The 27891-nt window shown below is 41.3% G+C and overlaps 2 protein-coding genes across 2 annotated transcripts in view; both read left to right on the top strand.

Annotated features, from left to right (window-relative positions):
* coro1ca (coronin, actin binding protein, 1Ca) overlaps window positions 1–17826 on the top strand; it is a 32887-nt gene extending 15061 nt beyond the window's left edge. Inside the window, exons 3-11 of the mRNA XM_041041891.1 lie at window positions 10242–10364; window positions 11497–11626; window positions 11814–11995; window positions 12518–12637; window positions 12923–13027; window positions 13144–13289; window positions 13485–13542; window positions 13698–13940; window positions 14928–17826. Of these exons, the coding sequence (XP_040897825.1) occupies window positions 10242–10364; window positions 11497–11626; window positions 11814–11995; window positions 12518–12637; window positions 12923–13027; window positions 13144–13289; window positions 13485–13542; window positions 13698–13940; window positions 14928–15047 (1227 nt within the window). The 3' untranslated portion in view covers window positions 15048–17826. The remainder of the gene's footprint in view (window positions 1–10241; window positions 10365–11496; window positions 11627–11813; window positions 11996–12517; window positions 12638–12922; window positions 13028–13143; window positions 13290–13484; window positions 13543–13697; window positions 13941–14927) is intronic.
* A 2036-nt stretch (window positions 17827–19862) lies between these two features.
* tmem119a (transmembrane protein 119a) lies at window positions 19863–24378 on the top strand. The gene is made up of 2 exons (XM_041042649.1): window positions 19863–19994; window positions 22153–24378. Exon 2 carries the CDS (start codon window positions 22168–22170, stop codon window positions 22915–22917), a length of 750 nt encoding a protein of 249 aa, XP_040898583.1. The 5' UTR covers window positions 19863–19994; window positions 22153–22167; the 3' UTR covers window positions 22918–24378.
* Window positions 24379–27891: the final 3513 nt, after the last annotated feature.

Raw genomic sequence — 27891 nt, 5'->3', positions numbered from 1 at the left:
AATTAAGGTGCAATAGAGGTCAGACTGAATCTGTGAAGGGGCTCTGGCATGTCCCCCAGAGAGCCCTTTGGTGCCATTATGGTTGATAGTAGTAAATTGCTGGCTGCTGGTCTTTCTGTTTGGCAGCTCCAAGCAATGGCCAAGTGGCAGGTCCTGACACTGTGAGTGACATAAGTACTACTCTAACCTGGGCCTGCAATTAGTGTACACCAGTACAGTGCCATGTCATCTGAGAAGGGGACCGATCCTTAGGCCTGTCATCACACAGCTTACACCTCTCAGCACCTCATTCAATACAGAGCTTGTACTGGAGGTGGGCTGCAAGCTCGACTGGTTTCACACTCTTCCTGCCCTCCTCTCTGTGTCTGTGTTTGAATGGGCTGCCCTCTGCATGCCATGTCCCAGTACAGTAATGGTGTGTCTGCTGAACAAAGTGGACTTTCACTGCTGAATTAAAAAAGTAGTGGGAGACTGAGGTCTTTATGTGCAGAGCAAACCTCGGGCAATTTCCTCAAGTGAGAGATAAAAAAAAAAAAAAGCTCTCTTGATTTTTTAGATCTTCCCACATTCAAGCTGGCAGGCGTGACTCAGACTAATCCTTCAAATATAGCATTTTCCTCGTTTCTATAGGCTGGAGCTGAAAGGGAAATACCATGTTATTTAAGAATTTTAGTGCACTGTGTGTATGTTATGACTTTGGACAGTGTGACCAGTATGTCTTGCCAACAAACCAGTTTTACAGCTTAGCACAAAGAAGAAACTCAACTACTGGGACATAGGAACAACATAAATTTCAGATCTTAAATTAATGGTCATTACTTTTTTTTTTTTTTAAACTTATATGTGATTTTTTTTCTTTTATCATCTATATTTGGAATTTATCACCATGCTATTCTCAAATGATTTTTTTCTGACAAGGCAGGTCCATCTGGAAATCTCAGTATAGCCTCAGCTGGCAATGCAGGTCTCAAAAGTGGGGCGAGTCTGTTCTTGCAAACGGTATGACTAGACCGCACTGCAGTGGAACAGTATTACAGAGTTGCTCTCAGCACCTGAGATCATGTCTAATAAACTGAACTAAAAAGATTATGATGTTGTAACCAATTGTAAATTGGTTAAACTAATTCATAAGTGAATCGCCATGCTTTTCCTTGTGTTATGGTTACGACCTTATTAAGTGTCTGTTTCTCTTTATGAGCTTCTGACAGACTCAGCTCTGCCTTGTGGACAAAACTCTGTGCTTGATAGAAGGACGCTTGCAATTTGAATCACTTGGGTGCCATTTCATTTTGTTGCAAGCACACATATCCTCTAAACACCCCCAACCTCCAACCCCTCCCCGTCCCTAATGTGAGGGTGCATCTGTCCGGCTAACCCATCTGCCTATGCTGTGTTGCTCCCGGTCTCTGTGGGCAGCCAGCTGCTCAGGGCCTTTGTCCTGTGCTTACTCCCAGTGCAGCCCTTTGTCATTACCACACTTCGACTGGGGGGAGGCAGAAGTGTGATGATGCGCCTTCCCCCTTCACAATTAAACCATATGCAACTGTGCACCGTCTTTGTGGTGGTGATGCATGAACGGCAGGAGAATGAATGAGATTATGAGCTCTCAGAGAAGCCATGTACTCCCTCTGCTTATATCTGGGTAAATCTGCTCTTTGTCACAACTGTATGTGTCTGGAAAGAAATGGAAAAGCATCTTCTGGAGTTCAGAGGTTGATGTTGTGGATCTGTGACTTGACCTGAGGTCTGAGCCTCATTTTGAGTAGTTAACCAATGGAGCTGGCTCTTTGTGTGACTCACTAGGGTGAGGTTAGTGCGGCAGGCCGCCGTGACTCAGCACAGCCAAGAGTATTGTTGCTTCCTCCTGTCAGAGCACAGGGATTTATGGAGAGGGCACGAGATGTCCAGCTCAACACATGTCATTCCCTTCCCTCATGCTTTCAATCTCCCCCTTTCTCTTTCTTAGCTGGGTGCCTGCTAATTTATTCCCTGATTTCCATATGAAGGAAGCTGTGGGAGTGAATGCATCAGCAAGCAAGTGTTCAGTGAAAAATTCCTTATAATTCCTCTCTGTCTCCTCAGCTTAAGAGAAGGGAAGTCTCAGTAAATCACTACAGTTGTTGTGATTTATATCCCTTAAGTAGAAATTCCTTATTTGATTTAACAAAGCATGCCAGTGTTAAAAGTTCCACGCTTTCTCTCCTGTTTTAGCCATTAGCATCTTTATTTTCCGTGTGTTAGCCACTTTGTCAATTGTGAACATCTTTCGTTTCCTCTTTTGTCTATCTTTTTTTTAAAAAAAAAACATGACCTAAACTCCAGCCTTAACACCACATAGTGTATTGCCTAATGTAGAAGGCATGTTCCACGTTAGTGCTTCAAACGCTGCCTCTGTGCAGAAAGGATGATCAGATGTGGAGTGTGTGTTTGACTTGGATTCAGACCATCAATGCACCATTCATCCAGTTCTCAACCTTTGCTGTTAGTAATCCCTGGGTGTGTGCACAGTGACACATTATTTCTGTTCTGTCTCTCATACGCCAGTTTGGCTGCTAACTAAGCTGCACTCTTCACAGAAAAATACTCTGTGTGTGCATGTTACCCAGGGTCTTTCCCCATACTTTGGTCAGTTTGTGTTCCAAGACCTCTATACCGCTCAGTCGCCTCTGCCTTTGCCGCTTCTGCCGCTCAGTCCTGCTGACTGCAGATTTTACCATATATGGTCATTCACTGCTCCCTGCCTGACAGCCTTCCAAGACCATTTCCTCCCTGCCCTGCCATTGGCTGCTTCATGCTGTGTCGGTACACATGTGAATTCTGGGATAGGCCGAAATATGATGAGCGGCCAAGATGAGAGAACTAGGTTGAAGTCAGATGTTGTCTCTGTCACAGAGTCATTCACTAGATCCAAGTGCCATATTTAAATACTTACTTTAGTGTAATAATAAATATGACTGCTAGATGAATTAATAATATTTATGATCTGTTAATATAGAGCTGTGAGACCTGGTAGCTTTATTAAATAAACCAGGCTTTTTTTTTCCCAGTTGTGAACCTTAGAACAAAGCGATGATACTTTTTAATAAGAGATGGTGTGTACAATCCCATGTTCAGCCATTTGATGCATTAAATATTTGCTGCGAAAGAGCAACTAATTCACAAAGTAGGGTTGCACATGAACTCACAGATCTGGCAGACAAAATTGCAAAATAATCTTTTTGGTTGGGCTGCCTCTGATATGTTCCAAGTTCTTTCTAAAAATATCTGTTGTTTCATATGCTGTCTGGTTCTCCAGTTGATCATTTTTTCACGCCACAGGTGCTGGACTGTATCACAGCATGCACTGGGGAGACAGTAGGAAGATGTGGAGACAACGTGGACGGAGGCCATCCTTCACAGGGAATATAATATCTATTCAGAGCAGTCTCATCAAAGAGATGACAGAATTAATGACCCTCCTGGTTCTTTTTAGATGTCTTATAGTGCATAAAAGTACTTCCTTGAATCTAATTGCTATGACCCTAGACACTGTAAAGGTGTTTTTCTCTGTGATCAGTCATCAGTAACCCACTAACTATTCATGCCTTTATACTATGAGGAAATCCAATTTTGTATAGTGGCCTGTTAAGCAAATATCTTGTGCTACAGGAGTACTTGGATACTGATAAGCGATGTGGTTCAAAATTTCAGCTGCTCCAAATACTTCCTAACTGGCAGTAGAGTGAACGGTCTCAAATGTTTTCATAAACTGTGGACTTTTATCAGATTGTATTCGGAATTAATCCTATGACCAAGATAGTTTCAGTAGCCATTTCCAAAATATACTGTACTACAGTACATAGTAGTATATCTCTGTATAGGTATGTCTACTTAATCTCGTCAGCTATATATAGCTCAGGTTTCCACTCAGTCTGTAGTGTGCTGCATTGTATTGTTCCCTATCATGCAGAGGTTGTAAATCTTCAGAAAAAGTTCCGGTGTGACAGGACTGCTTCTGCTACTGCCTCAGCTGTTTGTCTCCACCATGCAGACACAGAGACTTATAAAAGTGGAAATTTCCATGGAGCTCTGAGCAGCACTGGACAGCAGGCATGGAAGACCCTTTTAGTTGTGTGCATGTGTGAATCACATGTTGGGCAGCAATGAAATGAAGTGTGCAGGCCTCTTGTGTGAATGAAAAGAATGTTCTCTCTCGCCTTCAGGGAATGTTCTTCATCCATTTTTTTTGTGTGTGTTTCAGTGTGTTGTGCTTTGTATCTGTCGCTGTGTGATTCAGTCTTATTTTCTGCAGTCTTACTTGTTGCTATGCAACTGGTTGTTTTCTAGGCGTCAGACATTCCTCTCGAAGGATACAAATGTCTGTAGCGTAGTTATGGACATGTTAGGTATTCAGCTGCTGAGTTTAGCCCCTTGCTGTTAGTGTGGGTGTTTTGTTTTGTTTTTTCTTTTTTTTCTTTTTGTTCTGGACAAAATGATGCTCACTTCTACATTGTATGTCTTGCTAAGCACGTTTCCTGTACCTGTAGGCTGGTTGCCTTGGAGATGATTTTCTTGCTTGGCTGGTTTAGTCTGTTAGAGCCCATTTTTTTTAGTAGTATTGTGAAAGTGTGATGCTGCCAACAGTCCTACATAACTGTTCACCTGCCTGCCAAGGTGTAACATCTTGATATATTTTGCAAACACTGATTGATCTTATTACAAAACTTGAGGAATTTCTTCCAATGGATTAATCCAAGCACTGAGTACAAATTTATGGCATATTAAATTGCTGAATATAAAGGTGGTTTCCCTTTGAACTATTTTTATTTTTTAGACTGTATTTTTTTCCTTTTCCGTACTTAGAGGAGAGGTGGGCAGCAGCTGATTTTACACAGGTGCGGAACTATTTGCTGTCAGATAACAATTCACTGCCACATACCTGTTGGACTAGGATCAAGGTTCAGATTGCTACAGATAGGAAATCTGCAAGTGACTGATTGGTACTCATGTCACTTCAGATGATGGATGTGTCTTCAACAACTTCAACATTTCTCCCTCAAGTAAAACTGCATAGTTTAATATTAAAGCAAGTGAAGTTGAGAAACTATATCTATATACGGTGTAAACTGTATATATGAGTTGAATTTATTTTAAAGCTACTTTAGGCAATTTATCCTGTTTTACATATATTCTTATTTGCAGTTGCAAGGATTGCCATGAGATTTGTGTTTTGGTGAATCTAGTCTTTTGACACTAATAGATCTCTTATATTGGGAACTCCAATCCTATGATGCACACTAGTGCGCACATTCAACCCACATTTGACTGCATATGAGACACCTGTTACAAGTTAATCCCTGGTCATCACTTTTCAGAGTTTGAATCTGCAAGTTTTCTTTACACATCACTGCTTATTTCATAATTGTCTTTAGTCTGAGTAAGCACTTACATATGTTTACTTCAATAAGTCACTAACACTAAACTAAATATCTCTGTCTGACCTGGCTCAAGGACTGTTCATCACCTTGTGATTAACTGCTGTCTGATTTACCTCCTCATATCTGCCTCTCCAGAGTGACATCTCATTAAGTTTGTGGTTGGTACATGACATTCTGGTAGATGTTTTAGTTAACAAGTCAAATTTTAAGACAAATACAGACTTGCAAATGAGCCTGAAGCTCTGTTTCTCCAGAGGGACAGAGGGGTGAATGCAACACGTTGCCACAGGTTAAACTTTCTGCACTGCTCGACACAGGTGATCCCATTGCAGCCCATGTTACGAGGTACCTTGTGTGCAGGTTTGGTTGTTGTTTTCAGCTAAACAGTGATCTCACTCGATACAAACAGCATTCCTGTCTTGCATATCATGTCATCAGATGTTTACGCTTGAGGCAAGATCCACTTGTGTTCACTCTTCAGACCCTGGAATTCCTAATCATGTGTATCAGACACAAACACCATTAACACCTCAATGGGTGCTATATTTGACACCTTAGCGGCCCTCTTGCTCTCATTAGTCGTACACATACCAGAGTTCCCTGAGGCCGAGGTGTGGAATGTAAAGAACGCGTCTCTCTCTCTGGTCGAACTGTCGTCTCCTCTGCCCTGCCCGGGTTGATCAGGAGGTCGAGCTCCACAGCTTAACTCAAGTGTTACTGGGGCGTCATGGTTCATTGCTACAAGTCAACCGTAGCACCTACGATTTATTCTTCTTCTCTTTCTTATTAAAAAAAAAAAAAAAAAAAGCGTATACTGATAATTTAAAAATAAAACTCACTGATGGAAAATTATGTGAGAGGTCATGTAGGAGTTTTTGTAACATGTATTAACGGTAGTTAACATGTGCGATGTGCTGAGAAGTGTCAGAGTCTCTTAGTGTGGAGGTCTAAATGCTAATTGCTCCTGTAGGTGGTCTTAATCGTGAGCTCTGACAACCAGGCTTCTGCAAGGACAGACACAAAACATGTATGTATGCTTATCAGAAATGTTCTGTTTACATTCTTCTAATTACGTACAAGAAAGGTCTGACTTTAAACTTTAAACTTCTTGTTGGTAATGAAGCCACTATGTTCACAGCACCACATGGTCTGCCTGATGTTCACACTGAACTCTTAAGGTTCAGATAAATGAGATCTGACTGTGCAGTTGCAGTAAACAGTGATAATATACTATAACATGCTCGGCGCAAGGTCTACTCCCTTTTTGTCTAATGCATAAACTATAACATCTGCTGCAGAGCTTTAGCACTATGTGTATGTATGTCGATTTAAAGCATGAAAGCAGTTAGGTGAACATAAATTTAGTGTTTCATTAAGTTTTAATGCAGAGTGTAACATCTTCCCCTATGGATAATGTACGATATAAGTACATGGACACTTCCTCCTCCTGAAGCACTTGGTGTCAGAAAAGATAAAAGGGCACAGCACCTACACAGGGAATTGATGTTGAAATGGTAGTGTGTGTTTTACATGACATGACTGGTTTGACAGTGGTATTGCTCAGAGTGATGTTTGTTTTCTGTGGGTGTGCAAAATGTTGAACTTGACTGAACATGATTCAAAATTCTTTGGATTTGTTAACCTTGTGTAGATAGTATGAAGTGAGAATAACCGCATCATTAAAGAAAACTGAAGTGTAGTGGCACATAACCGTGAATTGCTGGCCCGTCTTATCTCTGTGATCAGCTTATTTGTGCTGTTTTTGTTGCTGCACCTGGTCATCAGTCTGTACTTCCTGTTTTACATCCTGCTTCTACTGACTTCAGGAAATCATGTGCAGGAATAGTCTCAACTAAGCTGTAATATACGTCTATGTGGTGAAATTAATATCCACAGATTCCATGTCTTCCTGGTAATGCAAATTATTTGTAATTTGTGATTTACTAAACGAAAGTGAGATTTTAAAGCGGACCGAGCTGCATGACACAGGTCACCAGTCTTGTTTTTAATGGTAATGTTATCTGATAGCTGATGGTGGCTCATAGATCCCTATGGACAGCCGTGTCAAAGTCTGCTTTCTTTACACTCAGCTTCAGGGTAGATTTCAGGGTGTGTTTGGCAGTCAGGGTGAGGTTTAGACAAGATCTTGTGATTTTCACATACTACACGTACACACACACACACAGAGTTCATTCTCACATACGCTGGACTTTGATCACTAAACTTGGAGCTGGAGTATGTGTCACAGCCCAACTCTGTGTTAGTCAGGTGACTGCGTAGTTACAGGCATAATATTTTCATATAGCACAGTCGCATACTGTGATTTGTATGGATGTCCAGCCACTGCACTGCTGTACTGACCCAGCATGCTTATGTATCTGTTCAGTCTCACTGAATATGAGACCTGTGAGATATGAATCATGTTACTTGGTGATACCAGCCACACCACTGCTGCAATAGCAGCAGGCTTGAAGTGTCCTCTGCTAGGCTTCATTATCTGCTATGGCAGAGGCAGGGAAATGTCTAACAGCAGGAGTGCCTCCGCAACATGACACTTATATCCTGGACTGCAAGGCCCAGACCTCTGTCCTCTGCCTGTCTCTGGCTTTTTATTTCTCTCTGTGTTTTGTAGCAAAATTTTAAGAGATTAAACCGAATCTGTTTGCTGCAAAACTGGAAACCTTTCTTTGCTTAGTTTCTGCTCTTTTGAAATTCTGAAAACAGTTGTAGAGTATTGCAGGCAGTAAATTGCAGTAAGAGTCTAAAAGTTCATTATTTACTGCTTTCTGTATTTATCTCTCTGACAGTTGTGTCCTTTTGAAAGTTTTAAGTCACATGTAATCATTTGGCTACAGAAGCCATAATTTACAGTCTGGGGTGAGCTTGGTCTGTTTGGAACTTAGACACTGTCACTTTACTCACATCATCAGTCCTGCCTTTAAAAGCCAGGACACACTGACTGAAGTAACATGCAGTTCTTGCTAGCTCACCCAGTGACTCTACTGCTGAATACAACATTGCAGTAAATACTAGTATACTCAAGATTTTTGACGTCCAGGTGGCGGTTTTGCAAGTTGCAGTGGAAGAAGACATGATTCACAATTGCCTTTTTAAAACACGACATAGACTGGGGGGAAAAAAAGGGCCCCTGGGGCCACTAAAGAAACTCAAACACTTATATAACATGCAGTTACAGGTAACAGTGTACTGTGGGTGGTGGAAAGTGCCGGGAAAAAAATGTAAAACTCACTGGCCAGTGAGGACACACTAATGTCAAATGCGGTTCTTCTTATTGGTCAAAACATGCCATTTTGTTTGTGTGAACTCCAAATGTGTTTAGAGTACACTGCCATTGTAAATCCTTTGAGCCATCATTTGTGGCTATTTAGTACACAATACATGGTACAGGAGCTTACATCTGTTGTTTGGATTAACATTAGTAATTGCTTCGACTTACGTTCTCCTGAGATTTAATTCTAGCTTTGCTTTTACCTCCAACTCATCACTGAATATGCACTTCTTAGAGTTAGTAGTTCTTCTCAAGCAGTTATTGTTGCTATTCCCAGTGTAATGGCAGAATAGCTGTGGGCAGTGAGTGATTTTTTTTCTTTCTTTTTTTTTTTTTTTTTTTTTGTATTAGGGAAGCCATCATGCTTTAAATAGGGCTGCAGCAGCACGACTCTTTCCACAGTCACTGACATCATTTCTCCGGCCCTGCAGTGGTACTTGGAGTCATCACAGACTAGGGTGTGTCTCAGACACCCCAGCCACTACAGCTTGGGTTTGCAAAGTCACCTCACTGTGTAGAGAGAGCACCTGGTTCTCCTGGCTCATAGGATCCAGAGGTCAAATTTAGCTTCAGGGCGGTTTTAAAAAGATAGAGGAGGATGCCCCGTGTAACTGAAGATCCTTTGTGTGTCTGCGTGTGTGTGTGTGTGTGTGTGTGTGCACGTCAGAAATTCATTTGTAGCCTTCTAGTCGGAGATGTATCATTTTAAAGTAAGGAGATAGTGTGGGCAACTAAGCATCTGTTGGCATGTGTCTACTGTATAATGACGTCAGCACTAATAACTTTCTTTTAATTACTGTGGGTGGTCCAATAGGGGCTAAATCTAATCTCACTTTGCTTCTGTGTAGTGCCGATAAAACCCAAGCCTCTTTTTTTGGCTGAGCGATGGTGTGACAAACCAAAGCTGATGATTCTCTGGGTTTAGGCAGAAAGGTTTGTTCATCCCTGTGCTCATAATTTATCAATGAGCCATGTTAAGAAAACTCAGAGTTTAAAGTTTGATTTCCGAATGCATGTTAGTCTTCAGCACTTGTCTGTAGTTTCAGATCAGAAGATCTTTTGCGACTCTACACATCTGATCTTATTCAGTTATTATTATTCTATGTTCTGCTGACAACGTGTTGTGTGTATTGTGATTACATTCCAAAAAACTCACTTTTGATTAAGTTCAAGATTAGCGTTTTGTGACCTTTTTTTTCCAATTTATTTTGATAGATGCACTGTTAGTTTAGTTAATTTTCTGCCTCAGTCAGCCATCATTATCACCTTTGGTAATGTTTAAAATGTAGTAGTTCCTCTCAGTGTGTCACTCACATGTAATTTCATTTTCCCTGTAGAATAAATCCGTTTAAGCGCCTTTTCTTAGATGTTGTTTGTGTGTGTGTGAGCTTAATTTTGCAGGTGGGGATTGTAGGATTATACTGTAATTGTCCTGTTTCAAAACATGCTCACTCCTCCAGTATGGACAATGTTCTCAAAGCAGGACCAGACTAAGACTAATCTCATTACTGTGTTGTTTATCTTTGTCTTTACAGACGGGACGCATTGACAAATCCTACCCTACAGTGTGTGGTCACACAGGCCCGGTGTTAGACATTGACTGGTGCCCCCACAATGATCAGGTCATTGCCAGCGGCTCTGAGGACTGCACAGTGATGGTAAGCTCTGCCTGTACACCTGAACTTGGGTCTCCTAATTGAAGGAAAACAATATCACACATTCTTGAGCTAATAAGTGACAAGAGACTACATGCTTTTATTGCGAAAGGCTGTTATAACTCAGGGATGGGTGCAGACCTCACCCTCTGGATTAGATTAGGCTCAAATATGTGTTGTAGGAATCAGAGCTGGGGAATGATTTAGCTGTTTATTGAGCTGAGGTCACTGACTTTTTTTGAGACTGTGGTTGTGCTTTCCTCCACATGTCCTTATTTGGGCCGTGAAAGGTTGAGATTAGTGTGCTCCCTGTTTAGGTGGCTACCATTTCCTCACCTGAAAGTCCTGACTTCCTGTTAAACCTACAATGAATCAACACAATATTTATTTAATGCTTGCAGAAGTATACACCTTGTTATGGAGGCAGGAACTATGAATGGTTCTGCTCTTTATAATAAGTGATCTTCAAAGGGAGGGTTCACATCCTTAGACACAGCCTGCTAGAGTTATACACCATGATGTGTGTGTGACTAAACCATTCTTTTACAATAAAGAATGGATTTTAATTGTCTTGTACACTGAAGTCAAGACATGTCCTGCAGAGGTACCACTTAAAATAATATTGTGGTAGTTTGTTCCAGTGGGGACATAGATTGTGAAGGGTTGAGCAAAAACTGATTATCTGTAAGATATGCAGAGATACCAAAGATGGTAATATAAGCAAATGTTTTATCACCAAAAAAGAAGAATTCCCTTCACCACAGGAAGCACACAGTGTCATCTTATTGTAGCATTGTGTTGAAATTCAGCCTTATCTCTCAGCTGTGTTATCAGACCTATCCTCAGACAGAGCCACTGCATGACTTAACCTCTAAGTTAAGTCATTCATTATCAGAAGGTTTTGGTTTGTCAAGGAACTGCAGCCTGCATACTTAAATTTGACTATGTCCCATCTGTCACTGAATCATATCCTGTTGTTGGCCATTGACTTCTTAGTTGCTGCTGCCCCCCTCGGGTTTATTTTGGTAACTACAATTCATTGGTGTCTGTTGAAACACAAGGGTGAAAATGAAAGTCCTCTTCATTCCTGTCTGTTCTTTGTTCCCGACCTCTGTCCTGTTGATGTTCTCCACAGGTGTGGCAGATTCCTGAGAATGGCCTCGTCACTTCCATGTCTGAGCCAGTGGTGGTACTGGAGGGCCACTCCAAGCGCGTTGGCATCATCACATGGCATCCAACAGCACGCAATGTCCTTCTTAGTGCAGGTAAGAACTCTTTCTGTGTCCTTGGACCTGTGATTAAAAAAAAATTAGCCTCCAAAACTGGCTGAAAACCAGTTTGAACACTAATCTTCAAAGCTACAACATGTCATCGTGGTGTCAGCTGCCACAGCGACAAAATACTGCGTGTGACTCTGCTCCGCTGCTCACTTTGACTTCACACTGTCGCCAGGTTGTGACAACCAGATCATCATCTGGAACGTGGGCACAGGTGAGGCCATGATCACCCTGGAGGACATGCACCCCGATGTCATTTACAACGTGTGCTGGAACCGCAACGGTAGCCTCATCTGCACCTCCTGCAAGGACAAGTCCATCCGTGTCATCGACCCTCGCAAGGAGACGATTGTAGCTGTAAGCAGTTTTCAAAGATTTCTTTGTTGTAACATCCTCTCTTTTGTGTTTGCTTCTATCTGCGTTATGTGAGAGTTAAATATTAATCTAGGTGTGGTGAAATGGAGTTGCAAGTAGGGAGGCAGCTTCTACTAGAACGCCTTTGTTCAGCGCCTTGGTCCCTTTTAAAATTGTCCTTTAGCTTGACACTGAATAATCACTGGATTTGGGTTTATTGCTGTGCAGCTGACTCTGACCTTCAGAAGGGAAACAAGAGAAAACAACATTACATTTGAACTGAATAATGTGCTTTGTATTGTCACTTCACACTGTGATTTGCAAGTAGACAACCAAACAAGAACATGTATGTCTAAAGACCTTCACACAGGAATTACAATAAATTGACAAACTGACCAGGAGTGCAGGATCAGTAATAAGAAACAAATCTAAAGTAAAAGTGGACATGGTAAACTGGAAATAGGAAACAGTGACGTTTGGCATAAATCTGACTTCTTGACTTACACTGTAAACTTTACCTCACAGGAGAAGGAGAAGGCACATGAGGGTGCTCGACCCATGAGGGCCATCTTCTTGTCTGATGGCAACGTCCTCACCACAGGTTTCAGCCGCATGAGTGAGAGACAGCTAGCCCTCTGGAACACGGTAAGCTGTTTCATTAATGCTGAGTGCATTACATTTGGACAATGATTATGGGTTCTACATTTCACAGTTGCAACCACGTTAGTCTTTAGGTTGTTCAGAGAAGAAGAAAAGTTTTTAATTTACGAACAGTATAAATGAAACCAGCTGCTACATTATTCACAGCTATTAAAAGTACAGCCACTTCTGCCTATTTATTATTTTGAAGAACGTTACCTTTTCCTAGGTCCTTGTAGTCTCTTTGACAGGCAGATTTATCATTATGCTTTTTTTTTTTTTTTTAACCAGCAAAACATGGAGGAGCCCATGACCGTTAATGAGATGGACACCAGCAACGGAGTGCTCTTGCCATTCTATGACCCAGACACCAACGTTGTTTACCTCTGTGGGAAGGTAAACTCCCCTTTAGGCACTCAAACCGAGCATTATTATAGCAGCACAAAGCCAGATGTTTACATTTAATGTCCACATAACTGAACGCAGAAATAAAACACTTTATTTCCTTACAGGGTGACAGCAGCATCCGTTACTTTGAAATCACAGATGAGGCTCCATATGTTCACTTCCTCAACACCTTTGCCTCCAAGGAGCCACAGAGGGGCATGGGCTACATGCCCAAGAGGGGCCTTGATGTCAATAAGTGCGAAATTGCGAGGTAAGCTAAGCTAAGATTAGCTAAGAGAGAATTTGTTTTGAGATTTTTCAGTCAAGCACATTTAATGTGGAATTCCTAGCTTCACCACTAGGAGGCGGAGCATAATCACTAATCTCAGTGGGGACAGTTGTGTCTATTTTTGTTTAACAATGCACTGGCTTATGGGTATGTTGGTTTGAATTTGTGTTTTTCCAGGTTCTATAAACTGCATGAAAGGAAGTGTGAACCGATTGTGATGACTGTGCCTAGAAAGGTGAGTCCTCATCCCAAGTGACCACTATGCACACAGCTACTACACCAAATCTGAATCTGCCTGTAGATTCACAGTCAGTGTAGTGAGGCTTTGTCTTACAATGTGCTGGTTATACACTTTTCCTCACAGCTTGTCACTCTTTCTTTTCCCTTCAGTCGGACCTGTTCCAGGACGACTTGTACCCGGACACAGCCGGACCAGATCCTGCCCTGGAGGCTGAGGAGTGGTTTGAGGGCAAGAACGGAGACCCCATACTCATCTCCCTCAAGAACGGCTACGTCCCGGGCAAGAACCGTGAGTTCAAAGTGGTCAAAAAGAACATTTTGGACAACAAAGTGACCAAGAAGACAGAGAACTCAAGCCCTGCCAACAAGTCTGCCTCCCCAACTCCATCGATTGTGAGTATTTTTTGTCTGATAATAGATTTAATTTTTTTTTGATCCACAGTCAGAACCAAACATGTTCATTTTACAATCACATAAGACAAAGAAAAGCGGCAAATCCCTGAGAATTTGGAACTAAGAAACTTTTAATATTGCTTTAAAAACTTGTTTAATAATGAGCTGAATTGTTGCAGTTTTTGTTGACCAACTAATTGTTTCAACTCTAGACTGCGCTGTAGCAGGAAGTAAATATGAAATTATTTTTCATCTATGTCCTTTATACAAATTGTGGTGTTAATTTGGATTTATAATTGTCTAAGAATAAGTTTTCCCTCACAATTCCCCACCACAAACTTCCCTGAGGAGACGATGAACATTAAACAGTTAATACTATTAAATTTAGAACATATTCATCAGACATCAGAGTGTGTCCTCCTGACTCCCACCCCCATCTCAGTCATTCATACCCCTCACGCCTGGCCTCATCTCATTGTAGCTGACTCTCTGGAACTCGTAGTGTTTGACAGACAAATTGTACGTTTATGTGGAAGAAGCAGGGCAGATTGCTGACAGTCTTCGTGAGCTAGTTTGTAGATGTTGTTCAACCCACCCTCTGACCCACAAACTGAGGGGTCTGCTGCTGCTGCTGGGCGTCCTGCCGCACCTCACCCACAACACAGCCACCCGCCTTGGACCCAGCCCATGTGTCTCTCTGCAGTTCTGCTCTGTAATCACAGCCCACTTGGCTCCAGAGCTGGCCTAACATATTAACCCTCAGAAACCCAGGCCCTGCCACTTGGCAGTCCAAGACAGCAGGGACTGCTTTTGGCACCAGAGGTGCCTTGTGCGCTATTGAGACATATGTTAGGTTTTACATCGGTTCAAATGTGGCTGTAGTTGTGTGTGTGCGTGTTTCACAGCAGGATGTCTGCAGCAGTTTTGTAATAGGAATGTGTACAAACCTGCCAAAAATGTCTCACTTGTCTCTTGTGTCCCCCACAGAAATCTGAAGCCAAGCTGGAGGAGATCTTGAAAGAAATCAAATCCCTCAAGGACCTGGTCAGCAGTCAGGAGAAGCGAATCATCAAACTTGAAGAGCAAATGTCCAAAATTGCCATTTAATGACCCTTTACCCAACCCGCTACAATTCAGGACGTTCCATTGGCTGGGGGTTGGGCGGGACCGGTCACTGCCTATCTCATTGACAGTGTTTCATCTGAGTCCTGCCCAGCAATGATCCCTAGCAACATTCCAGATGAACTTTTTCTTAGCCAGCCCCCGACCCTCAGTTTAACACAGGTGGAATAAGGACGTGTGGCAAATTTAGCAGAAAACACTCTTGCTTTTTGGTGACAAAGGACTCTACTCCTTTTATTCTGTGGCAGTCTTTTTTTATTTTGTCTACTTGTATAAAAAGGTCTTACATAATTCTTTTTGTTTTAGAATAATGACCAAGAAAACTCCAATGTCAGCGGTTCCCATTAACTGTTGTATGCCCAAATATTTTTTTTTAAGTAGGTATCAGTGTTTCATACCCCAAAATTATAATGTTGCCAAAATTTAATATTTGTTTACATCTCCTTAACAGTATTTCTTTCTCTCTCTCTCTCGGGAATATTCAAAATGCAAACAGGGAAGCTCAGTGCAGTAGACTGGTTATACGAGGAGAAGAATTTCATCAATAATTTACTTTGAAATTAAAATGATTTAAATCCCTCTGAGAGCAAGATTGATATTCCAATCCCCTGTAAGGACATAAATTCTGATTGAACTCTGAGACATATTTAGCTGCCACAGTCTACACCAAGCACTCAAGATAAATCATATATGACAAATTCTTGCTGTCTGTGTTGAAGCTGCACAAATCAATGCCTGCTTTCCTTTCATTCCTGTTGCTTTCCATCATTCTGACTGTGGACACAATAGTCCGTGTAAACTTGCATTCCTTTCTATCTTGCTTCATTAACATGCACCGTGTGGTTATTGGGGAAAAGGACAAATACATTCCACACATCTGACTGATTGGCACTTCTTGGTGTGGGGAAAAAGATCCTTCCTAAAACATTCCTCTTTCTGTAAACACTCTACTGTAGTGACTCAGTTACACTGGTTGGTTGTCATCGTGACGTTTTCCCGTGGAAAGACCAACTTTGTGGATTTTTGACCTGCCTGCAGAAAAAAAACTTGTCTGTCAGCCCTGTTTTGTTTTTGTGAGAGGTTCAGTCACCAACCTCAGTGTTTAGTTTTCACGGGTTAGCTCAACATACAAGTGTAGTCAAGTGTAGTGAGATTATTTTTTGTCACTGCTCCTTTGCATTATATGCCATCTGTATTTTCTGTACAAACCAAACAGGAATTGTTATGAAATGACACCAAGTAATCACACATTGACTTGACTATTTAAAACCATCTGGTGATAAAACTGGAGATTGCTACAGAAACTGTTTGTGGTCGACCTTTAAGGCCTAGATTGTGTGTGAAAACGTGCCTCGTGTCTTTGGCCTTTTTGGTACCTGTCACTATGGATGTTCCTGCTTTGTTTCTTCTTGGGGGAGAGGTGGTGGTATGAACTGGACTCACAGTAGATCGTCCAAGACTTGCCTCTAACCTGGATGAACTGAACAGTCCGCTGTCAATTTTAGCCTGTTTCTTGTTCTAGCTGTGCTTATATCCCTCTTAGCACTTCCACTTGTTGGTTTTTTAATGGTTATTTCTCAGATGCCCCCATTCAGTGTAGTTATTACAAAAATAATGAACCGTTGAATTGTCTGATCTGAGCTGTTTTTGCTATGATAAAAGCTCTATTCTCTTTATGTTGTAGATTTGTTTCCCAGTGGGAAGCTGAGACGGGTAATGGTTCAGTCTGTTATTTGCCTTCAACAATTGTTACCACTGTAAAGACCTGAAAGTGCCATAGAGGTGACCATGGAAGTGTTTGTAGGGGACTGTTGTGTGAGTAGATTTGTGTAGTAAATGGAAGAGTTGATAGGTGCCCGGATTTTAAACCACTTTGAGGTGCTATACTTGGTGCAAACACTATGTTCAAAGGACCCTGTTTCTAAAATACTGCACGTGAGCCACCTGGATGACATCATGAAGTCCTGCCAACCCATCCCGCAATACACCAGGCACCATTACTGGTCAGGGGTTTGTTAGAGGCATTGTGTCCCTGACATTTTGACACTTTCCATCTCGGTACGGGTATTCAAAACACCATATTAAGAAAAAAAAAGAAAAAAAAAAAAAAAAGATGTCAAACCGAAAAGCTGTTGACTGAACGCACAGCTTTCAGAGTCATCGTGGCTTCAAGATGCAACGTGAGCAGTGAGTCTTAGAACATTAGTGATGGGAAATCTGCAGGAATGTGCATCTGACACAGATTATACTGCCCTATCTTGTATATCAGACTGCCGCTCTATGGATTCTTTATAGCACTGTTGGCACGAGAGCTAAGTTTTGAGGAGTAGTAGTGAATAGCGATCCAAAGGGACACTGTAGGCTGGAGAAATGTGCAGTTGAAAGATAGATGTATGTTTGTAATTAAGGTTTAGAAAAATGAGTGAACGCTGTGTAAATAACAAGACCATATTTTCTGTATTTTTTTTTTTTTTTTCTATTTCATTTTTGTTTTGTGGTTGTGCTGAAGAGGGTATTTGGAAGGGAGGTGGGTTATAAATGTTTCCCCTTGTCTGTGTTCCCTGCACCTTGCCATAATGCATCACGAGACAACGGAACCTCTGTTGTATTGGAGGTCGTATGAATATCAAGAAAGAAAATAAGACAAAAACAAACCAGGATGAAGCCTCATGTGGAGGTCTGCGCAGCATTTTCTGTTCATTATTCTTGCTTCAAGTATCAAACATTGATTATAAGAAAAATTAATAAAGAATTTTTAAAATGGGCTCATTGTGCAGTTTTGAATTTGCTGATGTGCTGGTTTGTTGACGTATCTTTAGCATTTGGTCATTACCGTGTTTGGATATGTTGTTTTTCTGAAAAGTCTTTGAAGGATAAGGCTGGATTCATCCTGTATTTTTCTTGTCAACAACCCTCTTAAAAACACCGACACCAACAATGTGTTAGGCCGTCTCTCAAAACTTCAAATCTCCATCAGACTGTCTGTGGCTCTCAGCCACAAGCCCAGCTGTTCCTTGGAAGACATAAATCCTTAAAAATGGTTTAAAAACAGTTCATGAATATACAGTAAAGTGTAATTCGTAAAACAGGATTAGGAACACAACACAACTGATTGATACACGTTTGGTTCTCTGGTGAATATTTTCAGCAGCAGAGCAGCATAAGTGGGATTATTCAAAATAAACTACAGTTCCCATTTTCATCATAAGGAAGGAACATGCAACCCAGTACAGTGGTGTGTCTCATTTATGTGTTTTAGTACTTTCATGGCTTTTCACTAACAATACAAAACATGTTGAATATTGTCAGCCTCATCATTTTAAAGGTAAAATTACAATCTGTTCTGTAAAGTTCAGTAAACATGTTTTCTTTCTTCTTTTACACAGTTTTATCCTCTTTTACAGGTTAATGTGCACTACCATCCAAAGGTAGATCATCATAAAGCAAGGTATGGGTTTTCTTGTGTTGATAAATTTGCCTGCATTGAAGCAACAAAACAGGCATAAATAGACGTCTAGAAACAGATGTGATGGATAAAATCTACAGTTGCCTGGATCAAAGCTAAAGTTAGACAGAAATTAATGCTTTTCTGTATCTTAAGTACATTAACATGACCTGTAGTATAAATGGGAGCAGAGATGATAACTCCGAACTGTATTGTTTTGCCTTTGTTGATTTACTACATTTGGCCATATCTGTTATTGTGTCTGAGCCACCAAAAATAACCTAACACACCACTTCAGTACATGCTCTAAAGGTTGTGATACTTGATGATAAGCCTCTGTTCCAGCATCAGTTAGAAATACAGAACTATAAATGAGTCACAAAGCTATTGGATGTGCTGCACTGGCAGATACAACAACGTGTGAAGCATAGAAATAGAACACTGGTATGAAGAATTTCTCCTTCTACTACAATATCGCCTCCACAACCTGGAAAAACTTGACGAAAACTTGAAGAAAAAAAAATTTAATCTTGATCAAATTCCCTAAAAATTTGAAAACATACTTTTATGTCCTCAAGTCTTGAAAAATGTCACCTTCTTCACAGCTGACCTGCTATGATATCAACATCTCACACCATCTGTCAAAATAACCGAATGAAATAAGAAAGCAGCCTTAAATAGATCCCCTGCATATTTACAGACGTACCCTGAGATAAGTGCTCCTAAAAGACCATGAAGTTTATATGTTCGCTCTGTACATGTGTTTTGGGATGAAAGGGGTGCTTTCTCTCTGCGCTGGTCTTGTATGCCCTGTACAGACAGGCTGTAATCAACATGGACTTAATTAGAGAGGACTCAGTGGGAGGCAGAGCAAGTCTTGGGACTCGCCCCGCCAAGTACAGAAATACCCATTTCCCTGAAACATGGGACTGTTGCACCAACTGCAGTGTCTTTGCAGGTAGTTCCTGCAGTTAGTTTTAAAGCAGAAAGCTCAGGTTGAGCTGTGCCTGTCGATTTAATGCGTCAAGCTTTGAATGAATCAATACATCTTCTGGTAAATCACACGTTTCTTGAAAATAAAGACCATTTCTAGAGAGAGAAGTTTTTCATTTATCTATGCACTGTAAGATGTCACCATTGCACAGCATCACTTGTACATGGCTGTACTCTCTACGACAATTCAGCAACAAAAAAAAAGTAGACTAAAAAAGTTCAATCCCAATAAGTGCAGGAGGATGAAGACTGAGGATGGGAGGTTGAGAAAGAGGGAGGAGAGGTTGAAAAGAGAGGGCTGAACATCAGTTTGCAGTAAGGAGACTTTTTAGAGCTCAGTGGAAAAAAAGCACTCATTAGCAGGGAGGGCGAATGCTCGGAAGCTCTCTTCCACTCTTACTTTCCTCTCGTTACTCTGTCTCCCCCCCTTTTTCCTCTCTGTCTTCTGCACAGCATTGTGCCGTCTATAAGATAAACCAGGGACAACACATTCTGTAAGTATATATTTATATTTGTTATGAATTTAAAGTGGATGTTGATAATGAGCTCGAAAGGCCAAAGATTTAATTTTTTACAGGGCAGTCCGTGTGTCCACACTGACAACATTTTCTGCCTCTTTTTGTCACTAACATCCAGCAGTGGAAAGTAACAAACTACATGTACTCATTTACTGCACTACAGTTTTGAGGAACTTGTACGTCACTTGAGCATTTCTTAAATGTTATGCTTCTACCATATTTTAGCAGGAAATATTGTGCTTTCAACTCCTTTACATGTATTTGGCAGCAATAGTTAATTTGCAGATTAGGAAAACATGAGATCAGTTTATAAAATATAATGTATTGTTACAGATTACACTACAGCTAAGTAGGTAAAACGGGCAGTTAAGGTTGATAATAATATGTGATAATAAAATAATATGATATATAACATTAAATCGCTCATTTTTCTGCAGAACGAGTCCTTTTTCTCTTGATACTTAAGTGCATTTTGCTAGTAACATTGCTAGTAACTTCATTACATGTCTACTCATTCTACACTAATCTTCTAAATTTATGATACCTCTTAGGTCATGACCTGTAGTTCATGTAGAGTATGAGAAAGTGATAACTTTATATGTAAGAAAATGTTTTCAGATGGTCTAACCTCTGCCATTGGCTCCACCTTTGTAAATACTTGCTGTCTGGCCAAGCATTGTTTTCTTTTAATTTTTAGTTGAGACTCCAGCATTTTTGTCATCAAATGTATGTCAGACTGAATTTTGGTTAAATGTGTCAGAAATGATGGCCAAGACATGCAGGATATTTCCATTTGAAAGATACAGATGTTTCAGTATTTCACTCTGTAAGTTTTACTGAACAAGGACACATATCATAGTATCATACAGTGTGGTAACAGCTGTTTGTAAATTTAAAGACACTCTGGGGGATGTCAGGAAATGAATTAATTGCATATCTGTGTCTTGATGGCCTTCAGTCGAATGTAATGTCGACCCTCTGGTAAAATACAGGAAATGTAATTATGGCTATAATTATGGGGATTTAAGGGGCAGAGCTGTCCTATAGCTGTACATTCAAGGATGAAGACCTTGGATGTACAGCCTACCATCTGGTCCTGCAGAGTACGTAGTGTATGTTCGACCACACAGGGAGGGGGTGGGTTTCACACTGTACAGTGTAAAACAGAGCAGCAGCAGGTTCACTATAGCACAATGCTGATTAGAAGCTTGTCTTTACAGCTTAGCACTGTGTAATTACACACTGTGTTAAGAGTTACAGTGGTTTTAATTGGTAACAGACTGAACTCTGCTCTAAAGGTTTGAGTTTTCCTTGTTAAAGCTTGATTTCACATTGACATGGAGAGAGAGCAATGGAAGAAAAGTAATACTGGGTCGGGAAGTTTATTCAGACGGTTGTATTGTAAGTAAATGCAGGTTTCTCTGGAGGCAGAAATATCTTCATCGGGTCTGTGCTGCTGTGGGCTGGTGTACAGCAGCTGCTGCCCAGTGTAAATATAGAGGCCACAGCCACAGGTCTCCCACGCCTCTGTGCTCAGTCTGGAATATAGCTTCCTCCTGGCTTTGGTGTGGTGGATGGGTGGCCTCCCTCTTCTTTACAAATTATAAGGCCTTCAGCACCAAACTCACTGTCTCCACCCCAAATAAGTAATGGCTACTCTGCTGCCTGCTAAAATAGATCTGGTGTAAGACGGAGAACAGCAGAAAACCTAGAAAAACCTGAGTCAAGCTGGATACTGGAGTTACATTTTAGATGGAAACAGCCCTTAAAACATTATGTTATCAGTATACGTATGCTGTGCTGCTTGACTAGTTAGTATAGTGCTTCAGTGGGTAGCAAAAACATCTCAGGGTTAGGGATAACCTCTTAAAGCTAAAAACATGTGTTCAGTATCTGACATTGCTTCACTTCAAAGAAATAGTTTGACATTTTGGGAAATACAGTTGTTCCTTTTCTTTTCAGAATCAGAATCTTCTCATCTAACTTAAACATGAAAGCAAATGAGTGTATTTCCCAAATTGTATTTCTTTAAGGGGCCTCAAATTACTGTGTTAGCAGACTCCCACAAGATAAGGTTCGAATTTACTCATTTTTCTGATCCTAAATTAAAAACAGCCCTTTGTTGTTATTGCAGGACTCAGACGATAAGATGAAGTCCGGCTTGGTTTTTCACGTCACCTGTGTGACCCTGCTCTCACTGTGGTTTAGTGTGTGTCACTCCACTCCTCTGTTCTACAACATATCCATGGACGGCAGTGGTGATGAAGCAGAGCTGGAGCTCCTTTTCCCAACTTCCTTTTCCACCCGAGCACCAGTTCACATCACCACTGCTACTGGAACTCCCACCCTCACCAACACCATCACCACCACCATGATCCGTCTGAAGGACTTCGTCCTGAGCCGAGTAGTGGACTTCCTGCAGGAGAATTTGCTCATTATCATCGTCGTGACCTCTCTTCTCATCGTCATGGTCTTCATCATCTGCTGTGCCTCTGCCATGAGTCATAAGCGCAAGCTGGAGGCCTACAAGCCCCTTCCTCATCCCCCCAGGAAGTACATGGCAGATAAAACTAGTGGACGCAAGAATTCCAGCGAGCTCCAGGAGAGGTCGTATGCTGTCGACCATGTCAAGAGGGTCCAGACTCAGAGCATGGCCTCCCCTAAGCACCTGCGCATGCCCTCCAAGGCTCTGGTGGGAGAGAGAGGGAGAGATGTCAAGTCGTCACCTCGTCAGGAGGTCAGAAAGGTCAGGCAGGCAGAGGAGGTGGAAAAGCGGAGAGAGGAGCCCAAGCACAAGGAGCAGCCGAAGCACAGGGAGGAGGTGCAGCAGAGCTCCAGCCCCAGCACCAGCTCCAGTCAGCCGGTCTGCACTTGCCATCTGAAAAAGGCCCACCACTAGGCCATGATCAAGGATCTTGATGTCAACAGAGGTGAAATGCTTAAGAAAAATGAAGACAGATTGGTTATTCTGCACACATAGACAAGACTTGTTTTAATTAGAAAGAGCTTTTTACAGAGGAAAATGTATTTAAGTGGGGCTCATGCCTCAAATGTAAAAATCATCCATCTTTGAAACACAAAAATCTAAAGATTTATAGAATTATGTTGTGATTAGATGGCCAACAACTGATTCCAGGAGATGTGGGCAAAGATTGATTTGATGAAGTGTTCAGTCCCTTGATTTTATCAGTGATTATAATATCACCAGTTCACAACAGCCTGTTATCAAAGTGTTGCGCCATTGAGGTTGCTTCCCTTCATGAAATAAAAAGATTTTCTTATCTTATGGATAAGATTTTCTTAAGGAGGAAGGCAAGAAAAAAGTAGTATTTTAAAAACCAATAAGAATGGATTTGAATTTGATTGCCAAATTGAAATAGTAAGTGTTCATGTGTTTTAAATACAGAGATATATTTACTCCATATGCCTGCCAAGACAGAGGAATCTCCTCAGTCTGTCCTGCTGTACGCCACGACATCTTTTTCAGCAGCTAAGAGCCTTGGCTGAATCAGTCTGTCATTTAGAGAAAAATCTTTGGTGCTGTAAATAAAGCAAAGTCAGATGCCAGTAAAAACGACTTGTTGGACTTGATTTAAAAAAACAACAAAAAAAACATTCTCTTTATATTTACATTAATATTTACCTAATTTTGTTTGCCTAATGTTATTTTATGTCGTATCACATTATATTTTACTGTAAGAAACTATTTCACAAAGCTTTATATCCAAAAGTACAATTTGCAACTGTGTTACTTCTGGGTAGCTGAAGTAAAAACACATATTTATCTAATATCTGTTTGTCAACATATTATTTGGTTGATAATTCTAAACTGCCTTTAACTGGCATATACATTAAAAAGCAGGCTTTTTTTGGTATAAAATTTTGTGAATAAGGGTTTGACTTTTTTCAGTAAGTAATATTTCTGTATAAGATAAATTATGGTTTTTATGGTTTTATGTAATGAGTCAAGAACTTGAGTACAGGGATAGATAGCTGGTTTGTTTTGCTGGTATAATAGGTTTAAGTCTGATTTGTGGTAGCTAACAAAGTATTTAAAAATCAAAAATATTTAAATGTGTCACAGTTACCTGATTTTAGTTGATTAAAATATCAGATTGTACTGGAGAAGGTAACTCCAGAAACTCTCCAACTCACTGTCCCCTTACTTAAGTTAATGATTCTAATGATTAGCGTGTGGTATACATTTTGTTTGATTTAAGGGCCAGAATTTTTTCACATTTAAAAACTCTTTTCCACTAAACCTCAGATTTGATTTTTGGCCTCAGATGTTTCCAGACAGATGCTTCCTCTGTAAGTGACAGTTTTATTGTTTACAAAATGGTCATTTTTGTTTTTTCCTACGTTTAATAAAAATGTTGGTAATGATGTTTCTGTCATTGTTGAAAATCTACCAGTGGAAATGGTCAAAGCATGGTGCCAGGATGAAACACAAACACAGCGCTGAAGAAACCTAAGATTAGAAAAGGCGAGGAAGGTCTAAAACAGAGGATGTTCGCTACATGCACATTATGTTCAACTTGGGAATCTGTAATTTTGAGCTGCGTCCACTCAAGAATGTAAGATTTGTGATATCCGCTCTGTGGAGACATAAGCTGTGTTCTAACTTAACCTTTCAAGCCCAGGACGTGCACTCTTAACACAGTAACACCGACTCCTCCACAGTTTTCTGATTGGCCTTTGTGAAGCAGCTGGCACCATCACACCCAAACACAAGGACTGCAGAAGGTATTAGAGCCTGGAGATGACGAGAGGCCCCTTTGTCCGTCACTGGCTACTGTACAAGATTGTTTAAATATTTCAACAGCAGTAAACCAGATACATACAGAGCCCTTTGCTCCAACAGAGCTCATGTGCTGTCTATACAAATGGAGACACTGATTTGTTCCAGTGAAGTCCAAACAAAAAGTCAAACAACTTACATTTTTGTGCTCCATGTTTTGAACAAGCAATGAAATGCTGCCCTCATGTGACCACTTCAAATATTGATTTTTCAGTTATTCACATTAATGCTTTTCTTTTTATCTGTGTATCTACCAGTTTTATTTTCATATGGCTACATTCAGACCACATCTAAAATTTAAAATGTTGTGAAATTTAATTAAATATTGCTAAAATGGCTGAAGCACAAACCATTTTTTATTTTAAAAAGTCATAAGTGAGTCAACCTGCCAAAGATCAAACATGACAGCACACAAGCTAAAAAGCAAACGTAACCCTGTGGCGGCTGAAACGTGAGCGCTGACAGAGCCTTGGACCTAGGGTCAGATTCCCAGCTCTTTTGTCAATGAGGTGCTAAATAATTCGAGAAAATACTACCCCTTACACTTACACTACCCCCCTACACTTTCTCTCTTCCCACCACATGATGGGAAGTCACACAGCCACAGGACCACCCAGCAACGCGCTCTCAGGGGGCACGTTCGCCAGATTCACTGTCTGTCTGATTTTAGGAACCTCAACCTTTGGTAACCTCAGATAAGGGAGTGTTTGGGACAACTGTGCTGTTTCATTTTATTCTTTTTTTTTTTTTAAACCATATCTCTTGCTGCACTTGCTTTGTCTATTTTGACCCTGTTCACTGTCACTGCCACTGACAAACAAAAGGGCCTCTCAATCAATCTGAATGGTGAAGAGGATCCAGAATAGGTAACACAGCACCTTAAGGCTGTCATTAAACTTTGATGAGCACCTGCCTGGAATTCTCAACTGTGGCAGTGGTTATCTTTAGAGAGAGAGACGGCGGATCACGTAAGGACCATGGGGAAACGTGCCTGCCCATCTCTTTGGAGGAGCAGATAATGCAGGAATAGAAGAATGGTAAGTGCTCAGGCCTTTATTAATTTTTTTGGTAACACTTTTCAAAAGCTGTGGGAAAATCTTTCTGGGTGGTAAATCACCAATATTCAGTTCATTAATAAATGCTCAATAGTTTCTCTTTCCAGAAAGCCATCAACTTAGTTTTTGACTCAAATAATGATTATGATAACTGATTAATAATGGGTAACAACCCATCTACTAAGCAAACAGTAAATGTTTGTCATTTGCAATTATAATTGTTAATACATGATTAAAAGTTCCATCAAGTCTGCAGTTGTAAATGTTAATAAATGGATTTGGTTCCAGATGGAGGTTAAACCTTCCATGTCTCATTTCTGACCTGTAAAGCATTAGTAAATTATTTATTAACCAATAATGAAGCCATTAATTACAACTTACAAACCTTTATAAACGGTGCCTTATTGCAAAGTGGTAACCCTTTTCAGTTAAAGTAAGGGAGGCATCATATTATTCCCCAACATAGTTTGATGTGCCTAATGTGGTCGTCTCTCCTCTGTCATTCCTCTCAGTAAGTCATGCTTTGGCGCAGATGTGGTGTCCTACTGGTTCTCTGCATCTGTCCTCTAGCCTGCCTCACAATGTCTCCCTGCCCTCCTGGCTGCTGCTGTCCTCATCCAGGACTTCTGGTTCTGTGTGAGTCCCTGGGTCTCAGGTCACTTCCTCGCTCTGTCCCTCTCAGCACCTCGGCTCTATCTGTGGCCAGAAACCAGCTCTGTAACGTGGACCACCTGCTTCGGCCCTTTTCCAGCCTCCAGGAGCTCAGTCTCAGCCATAATTTGCTGGACCGCTTCCCCCGTGGCCTGCCTCCCAGCCTGGAGTCCCTGCTGCTGCAAGAGAACCGTATCACTTACATTACCGCAGGTGCCCTAAGGTATCTGGGAAATCTCACTCGTCTGGATTTAGAGGACAACCGTATCCGTGCCATTCAACCCGGGGCGCTTCAGGGTCTTAACAAGCTGCAGGTCCTGACACTGAAGGGTAACAAACTTTCAAGCCTCCCTCTGAATCTCCCTCCATCACTCACCCATTTGGACCTCTCGGCTAACTGCATCTCTGCCCTGGACCTGCCCTCGCTGTCCGCCTTGGTCAACCTGCAGGTCCTGAAGATCAACAGCAACTGCCTGCGCTCAGTCCCAGAGAACGCCTTCGACAGCCTGCCTCGTCTCAGATCTGTGGACCTCACCAACAACCTGTGGGTGTGTGAGTGTGACATTATGTATCTTTACCGCTGGCTGCTGAGTGGTAGGCTAAAGATGGCCACAGACTTGGTCTGCACCGAGCCTGTCCATCTCGCCCACCGGCTGCTTCTCAACCTCTCTGTCGTGGCAATCTGTCCCCGTGTCCTGAAGCCAAATGAGAAGACGCACCAATTGGACCTTAACTCTGCACTGGAGAAGAAGGCGGAAATGCTAACAGTGAAGCCAACAGCACAAAGCTCATTTGAAAACAAGAGGATCTTGGGAGACTTGTCAGCGCAAGAATCAATAGAAACCACTGTGGCACTCTCTTCCAAAGATGCTCCCAAGTCTCGTGTATTACTTGAACACTACATGTTAGAGACCCTCACCTATGAGGAATGTTTATTCCTGAACAAAACACAATCTGTGAGCCCATTCCATTTAAAAAGTACTACCTCTTCTCCTGATGATGAACAGCAATGCCGAGACAACATCACAGGTCGGAACCCTCAGAGTGATGAAACCTCTGCTGAAGGGACATGGTCTTTGCTTCCTACAAACAGAGATGCGCCCTGGCCCACTCCCGACCCACGACCTTTCACAAAACAAGACTCTGCAGTGGTCGTCTCTCTGCTCGCTGTGTTATGTGTATTAGTAGCTCTCCTAATGCTGGCAGTGCTGCTTGTATTGAAACAGGTGCTTTTGCGCCAACAGAGGGTGGCTCCGCTTGATGCAGGATCTGGTGAATGACATCATTACAGACACACTGAAAATGTTTTTAAATCCTTTATTTCACAATAAGCACAGTCTCAAACAATATTCTGTATTATGGTTTT

The sequence above is a fragment of the Toxotes jaculatrix genome, chromosome 7 (genome assembly GCF_017976425.1).
Source record: "Toxotes jaculatrix isolate fToxJac2 chromosome 7, fToxJac2.pri, whole genome shotgun sequence".
NCBI lineage: Eukaryota > Metazoa > Chordata > Actinopteri > Toxotidae > Toxotes > Toxotes jaculatrix.
This window is presented reverse-complemented; position numbering and strand designations above follow the sequence as displayed.